The 23,376-nt window shown below is 41.2% G+C and overlaps 1 protein-coding gene across 8 annotated transcripts in view; it reads right to left on the bottom strand.

The window, feature by feature from the left end:
• The window catches only part of dock4b (dedicator of cytokinesis 4b), a 100,535-nt gene that overhangs the window by 11,443 nt on the left and 65,716 nt on the right, over nucleotides 1-23,376 (bottom strand). For 4 of the 8 annotated variants that reach the window (XM_058623927.1, XM_058623933.1, XM_058623932.1 and 1 more), the window contains exons 25-47: nucleotides 22,309-22,443; nucleotides 21,611-21,709; nucleotides 20,222-20,316; nucleotides 19,460-19,535; nucleotides 18,972-19,072; nucleotides 18,637-18,695; nucleotides 17,864-18,012; nucleotides 16,631-16,716; nucleotides 15,302-15,328; nucleotides 14,861-14,956; nucleotides 14,715-14,775; nucleotides 13,873-13,966; nucleotides 13,619-13,767; nucleotides 12,139-12,225; nucleotides 11,882-11,986; nucleotides 11,493-11,634; nucleotides 9,889-10,055; nucleotides 6,953-7,039; nucleotides 5,469-5,645; nucleotides 2,879-2,962; nucleotides 2,107-2,226; nucleotides 1,780-1,901; nucleotides 223-343 (exon numbers count right to left, since the gene is read on the bottom strand). In XM_058623927.1, the coding sequence (XP_058479910.1) occupies nucleotides 223-343; nucleotides 1,780-1,901; nucleotides 2,107-2,226; nucleotides 2,879-2,962; nucleotides 5,469-5,645; nucleotides 6,953-7,039; nucleotides 9,889-10,055; nucleotides 11,493-11,634; nucleotides 11,882-11,986; nucleotides 12,139-12,225; nucleotides 13,619-13,767; nucleotides 13,873-13,966; nucleotides 14,715-14,775; nucleotides 14,861-14,956; nucleotides 15,302-15,328; nucleotides 16,631-16,716; nucleotides 17,864-18,012; nucleotides 18,637-18,695; nucleotides 18,972-19,072; nucleotides 19,460-19,535; nucleotides 20,222-20,316; nucleotides 21,611-21,709; nucleotides 22,309-22,443 (2,439 nt within the window). The remainder of the gene's footprint in view (nucleotides 1-222; nucleotides 344-1,779; nucleotides 1,902-2,106; nucleotides 2,227-2,878; nucleotides 2,963-5,468; nucleotides 5,646-6,952; nucleotides 7,040-9,888; nucleotides 10,056-11,492; nucleotides 11,635-11,881; nucleotides 11,987-12,138; nucleotides 12,226-13,618; nucleotides 13,768-13,872; nucleotides 13,967-14,714; nucleotides 14,776-14,860; nucleotides 14,957-15,301; nucleotides 15,329-16,630; nucleotides 16,717-17,863; nucleotides 18,013-18,636; nucleotides 18,696-18,971; nucleotides 19,073-19,459; nucleotides 19,536-20,221; nucleotides 20,317-21,610; nucleotides 21,710-22,308; nucleotides 22,444-23,376) is intronic. The other 4 variants (XM_058623930.1, XM_058623929.1, XM_058623931.1 and 1 more) reach the window with 2 other exon arrangements.

Below are 23,376 nucleotides of genomic sequence, written 5' to 3' on the forward strand. Positions count from 1 at the left end.
AACACGGAGGATGGTAGAGAGAAAAAGGTCAAAAGAGAAGAGAAATGAGGCCAGAACAGAGACAGGAAGGATTAAAAAAGTGTTTTAAGTGAAATCTGTAGGGAGCAGGAGGGCAAATGTTTGCGGTGTGGACTCAATCTGCTACTTAAAGAGTATTTGTTTGGGTGTGTGGTCAGGCATGGGAGATTGGATGTCTGTGTCGGAGAGGGAGAGAGAGGCTACCTGCATGTTGAAGACTTCATCTGAGCTCTCCGATTGTCCTGTGATGTTGCTGACTTCATTGGAGGCTTGAGACGACAGCGAGGACGAGGAGTAGCGGTTCACTGCAGGGTAGCTGAGGGGACTGACGGTGAGAGGAGGACAGAGAGACATTGTTATGACGGCCTTCAGTAAATGGAGACAGGTTACTAAATTAGAGCTGGGTTTTTTATTTTAGACATGAACTCCAGATATCATGGAGAATTGTGTCCAGACTCACTCGCTGTGGATGCTTCAAAATTTCCCCTGCTGCATTTTCACATTAGCTCACTCTGATATTGACCAACAATTGTTTTTCAATCACAATCGCAAATGGTAAAAATGCAATCTGCAAATCGTAAAGGCATAAACGCAGCGTTAATCTTCGCTTGACCGGGTTAATACTTGGCAGGTGGCTTCCTACGGGCACCGTTGTGTGCTGTGCTGTATTTTTTGTCTTATATTTGCAGAATAGCAACAGATGCATTGCTAAAAAGCTGCTTCCGACCCCTTAAAAACACAGGCACATATATAATTGAATGGGTTAGTATTAGAATGGGCTGCACTAGTACTTCAGTAAAAATGGTTTCAGGTAATTCCTATCCTTAAGTTCTCATCCTGGCATTACAATAGAGAGTTGTTAATATGTTGATGGAAGAATCTTTTGTTAACACAGAGCTGAAGCTTCACTGTAAAAAGAAATACTGCAAATGGGAACACAATTGCAATATCTGCCAGAAAAAAATCATAATTAGATATTTTCCTGAAATTGGGGGAAAATCTGCACTACTGGAGATTAGTGGTCACACAAAAAGAGCCGGTCCCGCACAATCTCTGGAGTTCAGTTCATGTCTTTAAGCTTTGCAGGTTTTCTTTTACTCACCGACAAATTCAGGTAGGGAGTGAACAAGACGAACAGATAGACACACATAGACAAAATGTCAGATTAGAAGAAACAACTCAATTCAGCAATCACGGCATTTCATCAAGTATTTGTCTGGCAAAAGGTCAGAGCATAAGAAAAAGGTTAGAGAACAAACACAAAGGGCTTTTAAAAGGAAGGTTATGGAGGTGTGTAACCCGGTTTTGTGTTGGCGAATGAAAAGAAAAAAAGAAATCAAAAGTACATAAGCAAAACACAAAATGTCACTTGGAGACAGAGGTGATGTGTGTGTCTTTGTGTGTGTGTGTGTGTGTGTGTGCTTGTGCCCTCTGGGAGCAGACTGTGTGTGTGTGTGTGTGGGGGGGGGGTGTTGCAGGTGGACAGAGTAGTAGGGTCAGTGAGCAGATCAAAACGTGCGCAGTGTGCACACACAACAAATCTATGTGCTGGCCCAGCAGCAGTCACACAGACACATCCCTGTGGGTGCCAGCCAAACTGCCCCATGCTACTGTATATATCCAGATGGAGCCACACTGGTAAAGTATGAGGGTTGAGGAGGAGAGTGTGGGGTACAAGGTGAGGGTGACAGAACACAAAAATAAATTAAAATAGAAAAGGTAAAGAAAACAGACTACAAAATTAAACCAAAAAATATTTACCTCCGCCTAGCAACCCCTCTGCCTCCATCTGGGCTGATGATGTTGGGCACAGAGTTCCTGCACGGTCGCGGGCTTCCGTTGGTGAAGTGCACCGGGCTTGCGCGCACGTAAGAAGGAAACTCCTTGGATTTTAAATTGAAGAAGAGCAAATAAGTTAGTTAAATACACACTTTTAGTCTTCCTTGGCTGAGTAAAATTAGTCACTTGTTAATCATTTCAGCAAAATAAGCAGTCTAAAAATAAGAAATTTAAGTAAAATGGGAATTTGAGCTTCTGAAATACATTCTTTAAGTTGCATGTGTCACCATGTGTTGTCCTCCGTCTCACCTGAATGCCCAGACTGGATTTCATCAAATGAAACTGGTCCACTAGTTTCTTATGAAGAGGTCTCATGTCCTGGGGAACAAACTTTTCATGCACAACAAGGCCACACTCCAGGATATGTGCCTGTGAAAACCAAAGCTCAACGTTAATGTCTTTCTTCAAACGATGAGGGATGAATATTTTGCTCTTTGTGTGGTTAAAATGTGCATTTATTACAATATTTTATAGCAGTTTAACGGTGTATTCGGATGAAATCAGATGATATAAGAATAATCGACCAATAGAAATGTATAGTTTGTAGAATGTAGAAAAAGGTTGCATTAATATGGCTTTAATACTAGATAATGTAGCATTCACGTCTTGGTTAGATTAAAAAATGATTTTTTTAAGTGATCTTTAGCAAAGATATTTGTTCATGCTTTAGTTGATCATATAATAATATAGATATATACACATATAATAATGACTTAATGCCCAGATGATTTTCTCTAGCCTCACACATAAGGCATTTGTTGCACAATCATGCAAAATGAAACCTTCTTCACTTCATTTAATCTACTTTTATAAAGAAACATAATAATTTAATACTTAACGCTCGATTGTGTACCATCATAAATAGTACGAACACTTAAAAATCAACTGGCTGGCCATTTACTCGCTTGCTTGCACCTCAATGGCGTTCTCTTTGAACAAACAGTAGTAACAGTATATTAACTTTAAATTTATACTTGACTATATACATTGCTTGATTTTTTGTTTTTTGTTTTTTACAAACCTGCTCAAACATGAGTTCCCTCAGACGCCCGATCTTCTCTCCGTCCTCAGGGTGATTCATAATGTAGTCCTTCGCGAAAAAGGCCTGCATGGAGGCAAAATGGAGAACATCTGTTATGCACACACACCGGGAGATGAAGCTGTGGCGCTCTCTGCATTGCAGTGTTACCTGAATCCCAGCTGGGCTGACACAGTGAATAAGAGCCTATATTTTCTTTTTTTTTCTTTTTTTTTTTCCCCAAACCTTAAAAAACATTTATGAACAAACTAAGAAGATAAGCAAATACAGAAATTTAACATCCAGCTCGAGTGGGCTGTAATACGCCTGTCTGGGTTTTAGTGTCCTGATATTAAAATCAAGTTTAGAGACCAGATTAAAGCTACAAAACTGCTAAAATAAAAAAAGAAGAAGCGAAACACTGCCCTAAATGGATGTGAGTGGAGTTAAATGATTTTACTTTGATTCAGGGGCCAATTTAATCACCAGTCTTTAACGCTTTTTTCTTCAGTCATGTCACTTCTTACTGTTACAGATCATGTCTCTTCAAAAATGTCATACTTCCTGATTACTGCGCTTTCTATTCACTTTCCAAGACATTTCCTTTCAAAGAGGCAAAAGAGAAACAGATAAGATGAAAAACGCCCAGGTCCTGCTTTGAATCGCGATAACGGCAGCTCCTCGCTCTCTCGCAATGCCATAAACACCTGTGATGTGTCTACAGATTATGACAAATCCTTTTCAATCTTCATCAGAGTGTATGAAAGAGGGGAGACAACAGAGGGATGAAAGCCCCGGCTCCCTATCTACTTTTCAAATCTGCCACGGAAGGAAACACAGGAAAGAAAAAAAAAGACTGAAAGGTAAAAGGGGAGTTCGTGGAAAGGTTTGTCATCAATTCTGTCACCTCCAAGGACACAGTCGTCTGTCTCCAAAGAGACAGAGCGAGATGGCAGTGAAAGAGAAAAGGATGCTCACTGCTGATTCAAAAGGGAGCACACACACACACACACACGTAGATCCCCATTAAATGAATAGCCTCTACTACACCCAATGAAATAATGATTATTATTCCTGTCAAACATCCCCGGATTAGTTTGCACCCTACATGATGCAAAGCAGCTGAAATATGTCATTTCATTACCACTCTTCATACGAAAAAGTTCATATAAGCACTTGTGCCAAAGACTGCAGTTAAGCAGGAAAGATTCCATCTTAAGACATTTTCCAAAAAAAGGGCGAGGAAAACAGTCAATAATCTTCTATGAATGACGGAAATTTCTTGTCAGGCTACGGGGAGTAAGACCTCACCGTGGAGTGGCTCAGTTAATCATTAGAAAAGTCTAATTAGAGACGGAATGCTGAGGGGAGGGGAAATAAATCCGATAGTATTGCTCCTTCAGGGTTTCAACTCAAACTTATGCAATTAATCTGAATATTAATGACGACAATTTCCCCCTACATCTGGAGACGGACAAACCATCGCAGCTGTCAATCAGCGCCGCTCTGTGAAATGAAACGATTTCATGGGGCGCAGTCCACGGTGCACTGCACATGATATATTCGGCAAAGAAACAAAATGATCACTGATAAGGGTGGCGATGTGTTTGTTCCAGAAATGGACGCATCTGTGTAATTGAAAGAATGTGTCACCTCCTGTCGTGTGTGTGTGATCTGAAAATGCAGTTTAGAAATGGCTGAATGAAGTTTTTTTTTTAACCCAGTGAAAAACATTTAAATCAAAAGCTGAAAATGATTCCATAGGTTACCTTAGTTTTACTAAATACGACAAACACTTCACCGACACTTCTTCGCCTTTGTGGCTCGATCAATTATCCTTCAAACCATAATAGGCTACTCGTACACAGACGCACGCTCTCCTGCACGAACCTCATGAACACTCGCAAACACAGACACACATGACACAGGCATGAGCAGACATGAACATTCACCCCCACACACATAAACACTCCTTGTTGGAAAAGGCCCGGTTGCTATGCGACAAAGAGCTAGTCCACTTAGTCTATTATGGGGAGAAACAATTTTCTTGAGTAGATCTTTAGTTGGCTTCTTTTTCATCAACTGTGCTTCTCCCAGTTGAGATATCGCACTGCACTGTGTCGCTGCCCTGCAATCACTTCCCATCAGGGCGAAAGGGAGAATTCCAGTGTTTGTCAGTGAGACTCACCAATATTTGAGTGTTTCCCTTCCAACCTGTACGTCTGTCTGTTGCCTTTTCGGCTCACAATGTCATAAACAAGCGGCATATAAGCACTCCCATCTCATTCATTCAATCATCCATCTCTCACTATGCCTTCCTCCCACTCCCCGAGCTGACATTTCCTCCCACTGCCATTTTTCTACGCATCCATCCACCGGTTCCTCCATCACCATCCATGTCATCTCTCTGCTCACACACCCTCCTGCACTCTCATCCGTCCATCCATCCATCCGCACAAAACTGTGTCCATACAGCTCTTCGATTAAGCCCACCTTCATGCATCATTAAGCGATCCATATGTCATTGCTCCTCACTCCTGCCTTTCCGTCTCTAAAACCCTCCGACCTTGTCACTCCACCCGTCCATCCATACCTCTTGGTAGCGGGCCAGTCCCCCGTTGACAGCGGCATCAATGACCCCATTGAGGCACATGGTGAGCGGGTTGATGTTCTGCATCTGCCGGTTCTGACACTGGGTGATCAATGTGCGCAACTGTAAATTCTTGTTCTCGATCACCTCGATGGCGTTCTCCAGAGGGCTCACCTCTACCTGTGAAGGGAGTGGTTACATATACAGAAGGAATATAAATATTTCTAAAAGACACGAGAAATAAAAAGCCTGGTTTAAAAGTGGTGGTGTTTATGAGAAGTGGCATTTCTGAAAACAATAAACAATCAAATAATAAAAAGGAGCAAACTTTGAAGTGTAAGATCTTGTATTTTTGGGAAGGTGACAAAACATAATATCTCGTCTATGATGCTGTGACTTCTCCTTTCACAAACTGTGAAAAGCGAGCTGTAAACACACCACTGACATGCACTCGTTTGGCATCCAGTTTAAGTACTGTTTCTGCAGCCGAATGACAAACATTCAGACTATTTCGTTTAATCTACACCAATTACTGGGGGGAAACATCTGCCTGTTCAGCTGCTTAATGCATCACTAACTTTTTCTGGAACTTGGAAGGTAAAATAGAGTGTTTTTTGTTTTTTTTTCACTCAAATGTTCTGCTTCCTCTGACAGAAAACATTGCAGGTGACTGCAGTCAGAATGAATCAAAACACCAAACTCATGGGCCGTGAAATCAGAACAATGAGCCGAGAGGGGAAATGCATAGTTGGGTGATTTTTATCTTTGGTTTTTATCACAAGCAGTTACACCTTCAAAGTACAGGTGAGCCATTGTTAATATAAAAAATAATGATTACAGTCGCTTTAAATATAAGTTCTGGCGAGCATGCAGATCACTTGAATAGAGTAACTAGTGCAGAAAAATATCCATCTCTGTCTCAAAACCTAAATCCTCTTGCGAGTAGTGCTTTTGCTTGCTCTCTATTAAATATTATATTTCACTGCATAATCGTCGTACAATAAACGTTCACAAACCACAATTTGACCCAGCATGCTTAGTTAGCAACTGTGTTGTGTTTTGTATTGACAAAACAGCATTTATATCCACCCACTGCTTACAGATGTAAATGAAAAGATATATAACAGGAAGCTTTTGAGGGATTGAAATTGAGAGTGGGAGAGTGGAAATTGTCTCATGTCAAATATAATAGCTATTGGAAAATGTCCCAATAGAAAAATCCATCAAAAAAAAAAAAGACAGGGGAAAATATGGGTTGGTAAAGTCCTAAATGACATTGTACCTACCAATCATGGGAAATCAAATGAGTCCAATAACCCTAAACTCACGACCTAGGCCTTTATTGTTGTCAAATGTAATGACCCGGATCAATACTTGAGTATTGCCTGGCCACACCGTAAATTACAACTGGTAAAAGTGTATATTACAGTGACCCCTGTGACAGTGACGTCCTCATGGCTATTTGATCAGAAGGCGGTCACACTCACCACCTCTCTCTTCTCCACCTCAAACCAGCGGGAGATGCCTGGAAGACTCTGGACCAGAGTCAGCGTTGTTCTCTCCACCCACAGGCTCTGCAATGACACCCCGTGAGTATTAGCTGATTGCTTTATACGCTTAAGAAAATCCATAGCTGCTTATGCCTGATGTACACATACACTATAGCTGACAGCACACCCATTTCATTAGCAATGCATGGTTTGAAAGAAAATATGATGCGGGCAACGACTGCCAAACACCCACTTTTAGGTAGAGGTCAGATGTCACGTCTTATATCTCATATCATCATTCATGTTCCATCGCTTACCTTGTCAGTTAACACGCTTGTCAATACGCCAACATCCCACAAGGTCATTCAGACAACATGTCAACTATAGAAACTCACATTTACTGCAGGCAATTAACATTAGAGATTAACGCTGCAGTGGATTTGTTGGAAACGCGTCAAGAATTAGCAGATATGGACTCAATCCACACCTCGCAGTGCCTGAGGCGCCCTCACACTATCATTACGGGTCCATCCCACCCGAGCCTCCACTCGGCCAACCTCTCGCCTTCCGGAAAGAGGTGCAGAAACATCGCAGCTCGTTGTTCCAGGATGAAAAACTGCTTCTTTCCCAAGGCAGTGGCGCCATTAAAGAAAGCTGCTTTTACCCTTATCTCCTCATCCCCCAGTGTGCAATAACGGGAGCAAGTCGACTACTTCTTTATAACTTGCACTTTACATGACAGTCTTAATGTTTTTGTAACCTTTCTTTCAATCATATTTAAAGTGTTATGTGATTATAACCTCTGTACTTTGTTACACGGGGGGTGCGGTGCACTAGTTCTGTCATTTACTATGGTTTATTAGCAGAAACTGAGTAGTGTATATCTGATTTAAAATAAAAACTGTTATTTAAAATAAGTATTTCACATGTTGTTTAGGCAAGAGCCTTGTTTTACAGAGGCCATCATCATATGCATCTACAACATCCACTTAGATTGACGGTTGCCATGTAAACAAGGAAGAACAGCAACCCTTCTGGTACATAAAGGGTTGAGTTGAGTTGAGTTGTTACAATCAGCAGATAACGATTAGATGTCACTAATTATTACATGCTCTCAACTTTTCAAGAAAAAGCTGAAAACAATTATGAATAAATATAATCAGTTGGAATGTTAAGCTGTTAATTAGACCAAATGAAAACACAAAAAATAACAGCCCTATTTTCGTAGTTATTACATCGAGTTCTGACAATGTGAGAGACAAATAAATGAGATGGAAAAATGTTCCCAAAGTGTTGATTTTGTGTTGAAAGTAAACAGCCAAAGCTGCCGTGTGATCACGAAGAACAAATAACAGCAACTTCTGCCGGCATGCAGAAATGTTGGGCGTCTTTTCTTTCACATTCATCAAAACAATTGGTGTTAGTAATCACTCCAGCTTCTTCTATGCGAGGATCTGCTGCCGTGTTTACACACGTTGTAGATTGACTGTCCTAAGGATTTAAACTGTTAGTTTCCCAGAACCTCAGGTGGCACTAAACTGTCACGAGTGTTTTTCATGCTTCTGACAAATGTATTGATTCCCACTAGGAAAGAAAACAAAATCTTACACCAACAAGCTTTTTTCATCCTTTCTTTTTTGTCAAATCACATTGAAATGATGACAAATACAACACTTTATTTGTTGAATTATGTCATTATTTTCCCCCCGGTTTATTATACCTTAGGAGCTGGAGTGAGCAAATGTTTTACTTATAAGAAACAATGATGAAAAGTAGTTTTAATGTTCTTGTCGATCAACTTATATACCAATTATACCTCTAATTAACTGCTGGTTGTAGCTTTACTTCCTTCATATCTGTCATAATTAATCTAATTACCTTATTTACCGCATCATTTTGTTGCTAAAATGCTATGAGAATGAAAGATCAGTGAGCTACTGTGATGATGACAGTCATTTTTCTGCTGAGCCCTCTCCACGGGTAAGTGCTCACCAAGGCGCTCACACAACACAGCTTAATTCAACTTTATACCGTGGCGTCTTGCTCAAGGACACTCGGGCAGAGCAGATAAGTGCTGACGCGCGGTATCGATCCACTGTCCTCTGGTTGAAGAAGAAGAGGCTTTCCTGTCACTACACAACCTTGGTGCCCTTCATTGATTTTAGGCTTCTGAAGGCCAAAAACCTCACTAGAACAAGAGTGTACAGTTTCATTTAAAGTGGGAATTTGATGGTTTTCGGGCGCCCTTCTGTCTTTCATTTGTGACAAATGACACCGTATATGAGGCGGCTGCATGCTCATTATGCCCACCTGAGGGCCCGGGCTATCCAGCCCTGACAGAAATTTGATATCATGATTAAATTTAGCCAAATAGCTTTGATGGAATTGAGATGAAATGGCTGTGTGGAGCAGCCCGTGTGTCTATATAGCGCGTGTGTGTGTGTTAGCGATGAATATTTATGAGCCTAATGGCAGAGCCTATAAGAGTTGTGAGTGTGCATGTGTATGTCTGTTGTGCTTGGCTGTAAATACCACAGACCAGAGTTTTTCCAGTATAATTACCAATGTGGAAATCATAATGAATAAAACATTGGCTACATGCAGCCAAATATCTGTGTGCAGGTTCAAAATGTCACTACCTACATGCTCATGATCGATGAGAATGGGAGGGAAGGAAGTAAATGAAGCTATTTCACATTCATTTGCAACAAAATGATTATACATTTCTGAAGCATGAAATGTTACTGCCACTCTACATGCAGTTAATAAAGGCTTATTTTTATATCTTGACAGAAAGTGATTTTTTTTTTGTGGAGTGAAAAGGGATGACATGTTTCAGATACGTACACAGAATGCATTTATGAATGCTTCATGTAGCCGTCACCCTTCATCTGTCTTTCTAGCGAATTTCTCTTTTTTCTCCGAGCCCTTACCTTGAACTCGTTCTCCTTGTCTTTGGTGCCCTTGTGGAAGGGCCGGTCATATCTGAACCTCCAGATGTGATTGAACTTGTAGAAGCTTTTGATGTTGTCAGGCACTCCGTCTCTCTGCAGCACATCTTGACTCTCCGGGATTGGAGTTACGGCATAGATCTGCAGGTCTGAAGGCACCGGAAGTTAAGGAAAGAGCAAGAGGGAGTGACGGGGGAACGCACTGAAGACAGAAACGGACAGCAATTCTCCAGTGACCTGGAAGAACATGGGGACTCACGAGAGAGACACAATTACACACAGATGACAGGAGCACAGACAAAGGCACAGGTTTGCAGGAAGGTTATCTGCACACCTTGAGGTTATTATACCTTTTCTGATTCATTTATTAACATAATATGATATCAGAAGATCTCACATTCATAATGAGCAGCACAGCTGAGCAACTAAAGCAAGGAGATACGAGGTAGGACAACTAACAGACAGATGCATGAGTGTTTGCCACAAGGACATACAGATAGGTGAGCGATCTGAGAGAGCATAACATTATGAAAAAATATTGCAGCAGTGTGCAAATGTATGCAGGCAAATCGCACGTACATGGCAGAATACCATGAAAAGGACAAACCGCTCAACTTAAACACGGCGCCCTGCACTCCATCGGCCTCTCAAAGCACTGCTCTCTTCTTTCATTTTGACAGCGCATAAGAGCCTTTGCTTTTTCCCTCTCTCCTCCTCTATATAGGTCAACAGTTGTCCCACACATTAGTGTAAATAATTAAAGAGGCGGTACAAATGAAGCCAAGCACTGCTCAGACACTTGGCTTGACGTGTGAGTCTCGGACTTTATTTATGTATCAAAACATTTAAGATAATTTAACCATGATACAACATGTATTTTGTATTCAGTAAAATACTGTGACTTCCATAATAGAGATGGTCAGACAGCATTATATCATTAATGCGCCATTCAGAATATCAGTAATAAAGGTGCATCTTCACAAAACAAGCATATTGTGGATGGGTATTCTACTACAGCGGCTGTTTTAAGAGAACATTAACTGCAAATCGGTATAAAGAGATATTGAAATACTATTATTGTTTTTTTTAGGTCGTTATTTTTCACCCTTGGGACAACCAGTGTGTAGAAAAACTGATGAAATCCAGATTAAACAAATTCATCCACATTCTCGCTCAAAAAGTGCTGGTGCAATTGTGAGAAATGAGGCAACCCAGACGACTAATATCAACATTAAAAAAAGAACAAAAAAAAATTTGAGCATCTCTTATGTAGATTGCCGTGAGGGAGAGGAGGACCCTATATAAAGAGAGTAAATCGGTACAGTATGCTTTCGTGCATTTTATGTAAATGGGCCTTTGATAACGACAAGAAAGCACTTGTGAGAGGAAGAGCGAAGCGTGGCGTGTGATTTAGGGCCTCATTAAAGGATATTGTGTTTATATGAACACAAATCACGCTGCGAGAGTCAGCATCTGTGCTTGAATGAATGTAAACTGTGCTGCCTCTTCAGTGCACTGTGTCTAATCACACGTACACACTCGCGGAAATGAATTTTGTATGTGCCTGATTTTGAAGCAAAGGATACACTGTGCGTCTGCCTGGTATATGGTCTGGTCCGGCAGGTTGACGTGCTGCATGGCGATGGCGTGAGGGAACTCGTTGAGCATCCGCTGCTGGAAAGCCTCCAACCTCTCATAGTCATGGCCACGGCACACAAACTCCTTATTCTGCAGAGAGGGAACAGGAGACAGCGTGGGGTTAGCTTGACATCTAGTGGCCGTGTCCTGTAGCTGCAGCCTCATCCGCAAACTCCACCAAGGACAGAGCTTGTTACATCATTAAATGGCATTGAAAAGGAGTTGCTGAATGTCACCTCACTGGAGGAGTCTTATATAAGAAAAGTTAAAGCTTCCTGCAGTCTGTTGAGATAGTGGAAATATGACTGTCACATGGGGAATATGAAGATTACTTTACCCTTAGGAAGAAAGGAAACTTTTTCCCATAGAAACCGACTCTGAAGAATTCCGGCTCCAGTCTTTGTTGGTCCATGATCTTGTCGTAGAGAGAGGCTTCCGTCATCTAGCAAGGAAAACAATGACAAGTTTGCATAAAAAATATAAATTAAGAATGCAAGTTGTACAGCTTTTTTTTAATTGTTATCCGTTTCCATCTTCATGTGGCTAAGGCAAGACTTCAACTAAACAATCCATGTCCCAACCCAGAAAACTCACCCTCATCTTGCTCAAGTTCCTGTAATCGTAGTAAGACTCATACTGGTCAGCCAGCTCTCTGCACAGGATGATGCCATTCTCCCAACACTAAAGACACAAACACAAACATTCAGTGAATGCAACAAACAAACAAAAAACAACAAAAAAGAAACCTTTATGGAGCCAAGGCTCTTGCCCTGTAGTGATGCTACACCACTGGATCTCCACTGGATGGCACTCGTGAGTCAACAATGACAGGAGACAAGGACAACCTCCTCATGCAGGTAAACACAGCACCTGGCCATCCTGCTAATTAAATGAGAAGCTCTCCTCCCCCGCTGACTACTAATCCCTGTTCGGAGGCATCGGCAGATGGTAAGGCTCATGAATGTGAAAGAAAATTGGACTACGAGTTACGAGGGAAACAGTTTTAATGATTCCACGGAGCTCCGTTATTTCATCAAGACAGCTGACATTGTTTTATTTATTTATTTATTTGTATGTTTGTGCATGCGTGCGTTTGTGTATGCGAGGAACTTTGGATGATTTCCACAATTACACTTTCACTGAGAGTGTTAGAACAACGGCAAACGTAGCAGAAAGTGCTTCTAAAAAATGCTGCACAAATGGCACCACTGATGCATGACATGCTCCACCTGTCAGGCTTCCCCTCATCATCATCATCATCATCATCATCAGTGTCTTTATCATCTCCCACAATATATCTTTGGGGAATGTCGGAGGATATTGTAGGGATGATAAGGATCTTGCTTTAATTAGTCTGCTGCCGGCGAGTCATCTGATTGATCTTCGGAGGTGTCGAAGCGTTATAGGCAGAAATTAAATGCGTGATCACAAGTGACACGTTTTTTTATACGAGGTGAATGACATCACGACAAAGTCTGCCGTCTTCTGTCGCGCTGCAGCTACATTTAACCGCCAGTGTGTAACATTTGGAAGGGTTTATTGGCAAAAAAAATCTGTGTTTAATCACTTTAATTTAGCAGCATTAGAATAAGCCTTTTTAATATGTCCTTTGGGCAAAGGCCTTGCTGTACTGTATCTCGTGCCACCATGTTTCTACAGCAGCCTGAATGGACAAACCATCTGCATTTTGAAGCAGAAGCTTAATACATAAATAAAGAATTAAATCCTTTCTCGTATATGAAGGCCAGAGGAAAGGGTGCAACGGGTTGAGGTGCAACCTCTGTTTCTTTTACAGTCTACAATGAGATCATTAGATATTACTAATTCTTACACACTCTGTAAACAAAGAGACTGTGTGTTCAAGGATGGCTATTGATTGCACTTTCTGGGAATGTAGGTTCTGGCCCATGGAGAAAATTAGTAAAAGTTTGGATGCAGATGCTTGAGTGTATTGACAATGAGGGGAAACAGAGCAGCCTGTGCTACAATGTTGTGCAAAATAAGGTTTGCATGCACGAGTCAACAATTGAATGAACACAAAATGTGGATTTAAAGGGTGTGTGTTACAGCTTACCTTCCCCCTGTCAAAGTTCTGGACGATAGTGTGGTGCAGATACTCTTTTCTCTGCCACTCGCTCTGCATGGGGTAGTTGAGGAACTCTCTGAGTGGCCTGTCTGACCACTCCAGCAACTCGTCATACAGCAGCAGAGTGTACGACGCCTCTGTGACGCACAAATCAAAGGTCAGGAAATCGTGTCATGACAGTAACGGCGAGGTAATGATTCAGTCCTAAAGCAATAACAAAAACAAGGTTTCTTCAGACATACCTGTGTAGTTTTGTGCTTTTAGGTGCAGGTCGTACAGTTTGTGAATGTAGCGGATGTACATCTCCTCTTTGTTTAGCTCGGTTTTGTAGAAGTTCTAGACAGGAGTGTTTGGGGATTTTTAAGGAGGAGCACAAAAAGAAAAAGTGTTTAAGTGTACACACAAGGAAATTCTTATTTATTTTTCTTTAAAAAAGGCAGATTTCTGTATGGCAGAGATACAACAACATATTTCAGCTGCCGATTTGCATCGACTTATGATCCGTCTGCTTATGCACCCTGGTGCTCTTGCAGTGACAGCAGGAAAAGCTAGCAGCACCAAAAACACTGTCAACAGTGACAGCAGTGCACTTTCCCCAACAACTGACTAATATCAGTGTTGCCGAATCTGTGAGGGAAAGATTCAAAGGGAGGAATGTGTGTTTTAATCACACCGAGCAAATATACAACCTAGAAAATACACGACAACAAAAAAGCAATAAAAATGTAAAATAGAGCCAAAGATATGAATTTGATCTCGTTTGGATTTCATATCTTCTCCTGACTAGTAATTAAATCATGTATGACAATACATTTTGTTGATGAGCTTTATCGGTGCACTGTTCCTGCATCAGTTTTATTATTTTTTACATTTAGCCACTCTTAAAACTAGCTCATGACTGGCAGATAATGAGCAGATGTGACAGGATGGGTCTCTCATCAAACTCTCAACAAGCAGCATTTGTTCCATGATTTCTTTAATATTATATTTCTTCTTCCCTTAATGTCATTTCAATCAAAATAAACCCAAACCCTTTCCAATAAGTAATAATAAGTAAAAGCACAATGGAGTAGCTGTTGCTCACCAGTAAACTGACAGTACATCCAATCTTTTTGCCGTCCACTTCTCCCAGCTTCATACAATCCCTGCAACAGAAACCAAGACGGTAAGACACGTGCAAAGATGTGACACGATCAAAAGTCACAAAGTGTGTTTCAGCATATCATTTACCTATAGTCGAGCAATCTCTCCATCAAGCGGGTGACGGTAGCGATCAGAGAGATCCCGCTCTCCCTCCAGGTCTCTCGCTCAATCTTCTTCAGCAGGCTAAAGGACAAATGAAGAGAGACAGCGTGAGACAGAGGCGTGAAGACCAATACAGACAAGATGTAAAAAGGAGAAAGGTGATTGTTGAAAAGAGAAAAAGAAATTGCTTAGAAAGAAAAAGTTTTGATTTGATTGATCCCAGTCACACCTATGCTTGCTGGCCTTTATTAAACAAATCCCAAATTGGCAAAAAGTAAATGATTTTTTTTTTAAAGTATTGATCGTTCATAACATTTAGGACAAACACATCACAGCCAAAATAGTGCAGTTGACTTCTGGCTGAATTGCCCCCTGTTGCCCCCTCACACAGACGACACTGAGAGAACAAAGAGGAGGACATCTTACCTAGGGTACGGACCAAACAGGGGAATTCTACTCCAGGCGGGAAGCATAGGCGGAATAAATTAATATTAATACGATTAATATCAGCACACGCACACACACACTCACACAGGTCACTACAGAGGTTAGTGGAGTTAGTAGGAGGGAAAGGATTGAAGAAATTAAACTGAAACGTGAGAGTAATTGAGCAAGAAAACATTTAAGAAAGCTCATAAACACACATTTCATTTGTAGTTTGTGGGTGGAAGTACATCTTAGCACTTTATCAATAATGACTTCTGATACACAATTGCATGATACCAGATTGTAGTCTAATTATTATGTTAAGACACTATGAAAGACAAAGACAGTCGATGTGTAATTGAGCGGAACTTCACATCAGTGTGATACTTGGGAAGACATATAGAAGGCATGTATGTTAATTAATATTTTTTTTTTTAGATGTTAAATTGAAATGTAGGACTTTGATTTTCCATGTTCATAGTAATGGTGGACATAAAAATATGAAGAGCCACAGAGCCACAAAGGATGCAGTATATACACACACACACACACACACACACACACACACACATACAAAACATGCAGGAGCACAAACCTTGAAACACAAGGACAGAGTGGACAAGGACCCACCATGGCGGAGGTGTGAGTGAAGATGAAGGTGACTCAAGTTGAATATTGATCACTTACCTCTGGCTATCATTTCATCAATCCCCTCTATATCAACACTTAAAATAAAAAGCTTGCCAGGGTGTTCCCTTTTAATACTAATCAGCCGTGCATAAATCCTTTAACGTCGCAGAAAGCACTTTGCCCTAAAAGCGGCATGTTCTGCATTCGTTCTAACAGCTTAACACATTCAACAGTGGTTCTGTATTCAGGTAAAGTCGTAACTCTCATCTGGGCTTTTTGGCTCTCAGGGTTAAAAGCTCATTGTTAAGAACACGATTCTGCAGCACAGCCATTTCAGGAGGCAAATGGCCTGTGAGAAGTGGCCCACGCAGACATTTACCAGTCGAGGTCTTGCGTGGGTCGCATCATTCCCGTCATTAGACTCCATAAACAGCCATTTTGTCTGTCACTACATGGGTAATGGTATCTTGCGCCGGCCCTGTGTCGAGGTAAATTTGTAAAGGTCCTGTTGTGATTATATCACATTCAGCGGGTTAAGCTCTCGATTGGCTCCATTGGCTAAATTGCTTCATCGCAAAAATGTTCTGCCACTTGACCCCATCAATTCGCCAGAAAATAGTAAAAGTGACTGGGGGAAAAATTGATAAATATGCTCCCATTCGTCGAATTCTACTTTCCCTCTCTCTCTCTCTCACTCACATGCTGTTGAAGAGCTCCCTGTACGTCTCGTCTCCTTTGCCGTCAGACATCAGGCTGTCCAGTTTGTCAATCAACTTGGCTTCCACCTGTGAGAGAAAAGTATTTATATCTCAAAAAAGGCTGCCAGGTCAAATAATAGAAATAAAAATGACTGGAAGAGACAGAAGCATAAATCGTCCAGAGCTGAAAATGGAACAGTGTGTGACATCAAATCAGATCATGTCAAAGCCACTTTGTTGAAAGACTTTCTTGGAAGAACAATTTTAGACATGTTCAGTTAAATTTTTTTATTCTGTCATGATCAGAGTGGTGAAATGGCATTTCAAGTATTTTTCAACCTGGACACCATGTTTATAGATGTTGTTGTGTACGTGAATTGTACTTTTTGTCATTCAGTTTCTCACAAAGACTTGAGAGTTGTTTCAAGAAGCAGCAAATGCATCATCCTTGGACACACCACGACCATTCTCCCTCTGTGGGCTCAGGGTCACAGCAACCAAAACAACAGTTTCTAGAGCTTTGCGTCCTTGCAGCAGCTAGTTCACCAGCCTCCATCTGCTGTCCCCAGCCATCAAATTAAAATCGCTCCACACCAGCTACATATTAAGCCATAATAAACAAAAAGTAAATAAAATCTTTCTCTCAAAAGACTCCAAACTCTTCTCTCTCTCCAACTCCCTCTCACTGGCATTTGCCACTTGCATCTAACTGCAAAAGCTCTTAAGTCTCATGAGAATTCAGAGAGAGAGAAGTGACAAAACAATCTGATCTATTATTATACACAGGACACTAAGTAGATTATCCCAGTTCCCCCATAGTAATAAACTGTAGTGATCATTGACATGTCACAGTTGCCAGCTGAACTGATCTACTGGTCCAATTCTAACCGATTTTGCAAGTACTATTCACTAATACATCCAACATGTATAAACAAAAGTCCAGTATGTAAAAATAAAGATGATAAAAGTCTACAATTACCTGATTGCGTCAAATGTTTTTTTTTTTTTTTTTTAAGAATGAGCCTTTTAATTAATATCAGGAGCTGGATCAGCTCCACAGCGACAGCCTTTCTGGACCACTAAGCTTTTACAATAGACTATTATGGACAATTGATGCTATTGAAGGCAACACAGTTTCTCCAACACACTTGGAAGAGAAAGGTGATGTGGGGGATATTCAGCCGCAACATGCAGACTGCACCTACGAGTGAGTCTATTTCTAACGTCTGTGTACCTGTTTGAAATTGCCACTGCGTCTCTGCTCCCAGTCCATCATGTCATGGAAGATGGGGATCATGACGTTCCTCAGGTCCGGCTGCGGCACCAGCGTCACCTCCAGGAAGGGACCGATCATCGCCGGGATGAAGTTCAGCTTGTGTTCCCCTGCAGCAAAGATTGGGGGTTGATGAAGGTTAAACTCTCTCTCTCACTCTCTTCATCCCACAGCACAGTGTTTGTGTTTCTTCCACAATAAAAACCCACTCTTGTAATGTAGTTTAAGTGCATCTAGCCTTTCCATGAACTGAATAATCAGTCATTAAGTAGAGAGACTTTGTCAATTATGTCGACATAAAAAAAGAAACTAAAAGCACAAATGAAGTGACTTCAAAATGCATTTCAAATTGTCCACAAAAATCTACTTTAATACACATAAATACACTGGAAATGACTGCACAAAACAAACACTGTATAAATCCATCACGAATGCAGAAGGGAACAAAAGCACCCACACAAAGCAGAGTGAGGCATCCAGCTTGTTGCCATGGGGACAAATCATTTTCCCACATGAAGAAAAAGCCTGTTTTGTTTTGTTTCTCAGTTAATTCACTTCCTGTGATGTTAGTGCGTCACACGTGTAGCATCCACTGCTGGGATGCAAGTAAACAGTTGCCTGTACTGCATTTGCAGCACCACAAAGAATAATGTAAAGCAAATGTCATCATCGATAAACAATCACTGTGTGAAATTAAACACGAGTTGAAATGTCCAATATTTTTTGTATCTTACCTAAATTCTGCCACATGCTGAAGATCTCGCAGCCCATCATCACCCTCATGTCGCCATACCTGCATGAAAACGTATCAGAGTGGGAATATGCGCTTGCTGCAGGTGAATACTGAGAGAAGCTGCACAGAACAGAATACTAAGTACTCGTTATACTGTATGTGGTCCACATGTACGTGTGCATGTACGTGTGTGTGTGTGTGGAGGGTTGACAGGGCAGGAGCAAGATGGCTTGTTGAGTAAGCACAAGGCTCATTATAGGCCTTTCTTACACACCAGCAAAAAAAATAAAAAATACAGTGTATGTGTGTGTCAGTGTGTGTGTAAACAACACCTACTTTTCCAGTATCTTTTTCCTCTTGGAAGGAGAAAAGGACTCCAGCTGAAGACAGGGCTGATTGATAAATATTACAGACAGATAGAAATACGAGTCCCACACCTGAAATGGCAGGAAAAAAAAAAAATAGCTCGTCAACCAATAAATGTCGCCTCCCAAATTAATTATTTAGGATTGCAGGTAAATAACTGTTATAGAAGGAAAAGCTAAAGCCAATTGTCTACACAGAAACACAGGTAGTATTTCTTACTAAAGGAAAACATGTTTTTTTTTTTAGCATTTAGGGGAGAAGAAAACACCATATTTCTTTTTTATGGCCCGTTTGTCTTACTTATACTACTGCTGAATCTATTTTCTGAACCATTTTCTATTTTTTTATTGTCTGCCCTCAGATTTTATCCCCGTTTTATTTATATGGAGACCCGCAGCGTTGCTCACAATCTCCACAAAGACACATGTCTGTTCTGTAGACAGACGCGGTTCACTCACCTTGTAGTCAAACTTGTCATTGAGGAAGTTTTTCCTCAGGGCATCAGAGAGGTAGAGGACCGTCGTGATGATGACACTAAAAGAACAAACAAGAAAATGCATCACGAAGAACAACTGGGGTTAATCAAATAGCCCTTGTAAAGGTGCAGAGGTGAATTTGCAATGACGGTGATAAATAAAAAACCACACAGACAAAAGGGGAATAGCGGAGCTGTCTCTCTCTATGATCTCAGAGGAAATGTTTGCCTGACAAAGGACACACAGCACTTATGTTACTCTCGAGCATGTTGGAAATGCAAACTTCTTCCTGACCTGCATGAGTGGATACATTCCCATTGAGCTCTATGTCTTTCATTATCAGTGCTCTTCTTTCAATAGTGTCATCCACAGAGGCTCAGTGCATTAGCCTTGGCTTCACTCTTGTTTTCATTTGGAGCGTTGCGTCATCATTCCCCCACGTTTCTAGTTAAATATTGCAGCAGTCTATAAATCTAGACGTCGGTAGAGCAAAAATAATCACCTTGGAAGAGCAGATCTTTCAAAAGAGACAATAGAAAAGCCAGGCTCTACACACACTTTCAGCAGCGGAAAGTTCTTTGATATGGTAAAACGTGGGTGTAGTGGTGTAAAATATGTGCCAGGTAACAGCTTTCGTGTTGTCTCCCAGAAAACCTTTGTTGCATATTCACTTTAATTGATTTGTTTCCTGCTTCCTTTCCTCTGTGTCTCAATGTGCATCTTCATGTGTGTGTGTGATCTTACTTGTTGGTGACCAACCGCATCACAGTCCAGTCTTTGGGAAACATTTCTGGTCGGATGAGGATCCTGAAGACCGTGAAGATCTGAAGAAGAAAGTCCTGGGACAAACACGGTGGAGGAGACTCATCACGCAAATTCTCATGTTTGTGTAGAACTTTACTTTATGTCTCTCTGTTTGGATCAGCAACTTCTCCCTCCCTCTCTCACTTAGTCATCCTTTTGTGGAAAAACAACCTGAACAGGCACAGGAGTCGTAGCTGGAATTCTAATCACTTGTTGTTTTGCATCGCTTCTGACAGGTTTTGTGTTGCATAGCTCTAACTTGTGTAAATAATTGTTTCATTTTTTTATTTATCTCTTGGCTTCTCCCTCTCTAGGGGTGGCCACAGTGAATGATCAGCATATTTGATTTGGCAGAGATTTGTAGGCTGGATACCATTCCTGATGTAACCCTCCAATACTAGGTGTCCAGTTACCAATGAGCAACAGAGATACCTGGCAGGGACTCTAACTGGCAACCCTTTGGTCACAAGCCAAGTTCTCTTCCCGCTTGGCTATGGGCGGCCCTAACCTGAGGAATAACTATGGTATACACACTTTTTCTATTCAAATAGAGTGAATGACATTCAATGCTGACAAGGCAGCTCTCTAGTGTGAACACAATGCTTATTTATGCCTCAGACTTAGTATGCAATATGGAATTAGGTGCTGAAACAATGAGCGCACACATATTTCAATTCATTTGAGATTGTTCTTTTTTTTAAAAGTACTATGTGAAGATGGATCATTAATGACTCTACCAGCACTGTCCAGGTTTGATAAAGCTGTGATAGAAGAAGCAGGATGAGAGCATATACTTGTTAATGACCTATCATTAAATTGATTTTTCCGACGGACAGAAAGTTGACCTCATTAAATGTATCTCTCCTTTTGTGCTGCCATCTCTCTGCTCGTCTTCTACGTCCTGTCAGTGCTGACCTTGCACACATTTGTGATGCATAGCGTACAGACGTTTACACAGCAGACATACAGGAATGGGGAACAGAGCGCATGTGTGTGTGTGTGTGTGTGCAGTTTTGTCTTCAAAAGCTTTTAAGTAAAATAAGGGTTTAAAAAGTGAATTAGGAAAAGAAGAGAAGCAAGTCAACTTTTTGATAAAAACAAACAAAACTGACACATAGCTTGTGGCATGTAATTACATGAATGACCAACTTTAGATGCTGTTAAATGAACGCCAGAAAGGTCATACATGTGATTATTCTCCTGAGAAGGCAGGAGTCATTCCTGTTTTGCTATTTATTCTTTCACCTCAGGTTTACACACAGAGAGTGAAGGATGCCACAGACAGACAGATAGAGAGACAGACGGACGGTGGTTGGTGGGGGGTCTTACCCTCAGGTCGTCTTTGCTGCTGAATGCCTGCAGAAGCTGTTGGTAGTGTCTGTCACTCATCTGTCGCAGAAGTGCCAACAGACAAGCCACAAACTCTCCCTGGTTGTAAAAAAAAAACATATTATCTTCAGTTATGCAAGGGTTCATGTATGAAATGGTACCAAAAAATGACACACAAAAGAGAAAATGTAATTAGGTTATGATATAAGGTTATTGTATCTACTGCAGTGGGACCAGGTTCATCCAATTAATCTGTGTTTTTTTCATTTTCTGGAAGAGGATGAATTAGAAAAGGTGGTGCTTTTACACAGGGCGTGTATCCCACATATCTTTTTACGATATGAAATTGGAAACGACTCTCTGCACTTTATTAGCTACAGTGACAACAAGTGAGAGTGATAGCAGTGTTCGTAATAGTCTATTACAAGTGGAACAACCCTCCTTGAGTCTCCATCGCACAGTGATTATGATGACGATCTCATCATTAGCCACTTTACCACCGTCCCCTTTTGCGCTGCGTTGTAATATAAATCTTAATTATTGCTATTAATGTGAATAATGTTAGCGGAATTATTAATCTAGTTGCCAGCAGCATCTCAATTTAAAAATCTATCATTACTTCTGCACATTATGTGAAGTCCCAAAACAATTTACACACACACACGCAGAGTGTGTGGAATATGTTATAACACACGTACAGTGACGTCCTGGAACTGAAGTCTCATAGCAGGCCCAGTAGACTGGGGCCGGTTGCTAATTTCCAGGATGGTCCTTAGTAGAACTCCCAGCAGGCTCTCCACAATGAGCTCCACCTCTTCAGAAACCACAGGCTCCTACACAACGGAAGAAAAGACGAAGCAGCTCATAAAACACACTTTACAAAAGCAAATCTAAAATTCAAGGGTCTTCAATTATTCTCTAAAACACAGGAATGTTCCCTCAAAGAGATCTCGACTCGTTTGCATTTGACTTAAACGCGACCTTGAACCATGACTGACAGCTGGTGTCATTTAGCCTCTGCACTGAAACTCTGTACCCCTCAGCCTAGAATCTCACTTTCTCACTGCAGTCTTAATGAGTCGCTCTGCTCTCGAAGCAGCATGCGCGGGGACTAATGTGAATTTTCAAAGCTGAGGGGAAAATATGATTTCGCACAGAATAAGGGGAAAGTAAAAGAATAGAAGGAGGTAGAACTTTTTGTTTGTTACCTCTTCAGGACATTATCTAGCATAAACACTGATCATGTCAGGACCAGTAGTCCTCATGGAGACTAAAACTGGTCCTAATGAGGCAGGACCTCATTTCTGAGGAACTGGTTAAGTTTAGGGCTAACATTTGAATTGTGGTTATGTTAGGGTTAGGGATAATGCTTTGCTTAGGCTGTCCAAATGAATGGATGTCAATGTAGAGTCCTTAAAAATATAGCAGTGCAAACGTGTGTGTGTGTGTGTGTGTGTGTGTCCCTCTAGTCTCTACCATTGCCAAGACAGGCAGGTCTTGGACAGAGCGATAATGAGAAGGAGCTTCAGACTGCCACAGTTGTCACTTTCCTTTAGATGTGGTGCCACTCACATTGTGTGTGTGTGTGTGTGTGTGTGTGTGTGTGTGTGTGTGTGTGTCACTGGCCTTTACCAATAGCTGCCCCTCTGGCAGCAAACACTGCAAGAAAGGCAACCCAAGCTGCTGCTGCTGCTGTGACACACACACACACACACACACACACACCGGTGCACACACACCAGACCCACAGCTCAAAGTGACTGCCA

Source organism: Solea solea, chromosome 3, assembly GCF_958295425.1.
Source record: "Solea solea chromosome 3, fSolSol10.1, whole genome shotgun sequence".
In the NCBI taxonomy this organism is placed as follows: Eukaryota; Metazoa; Chordata; class Actinopteri; order Pleuronectiformes; family Soleidae; genus Solea; species Solea solea.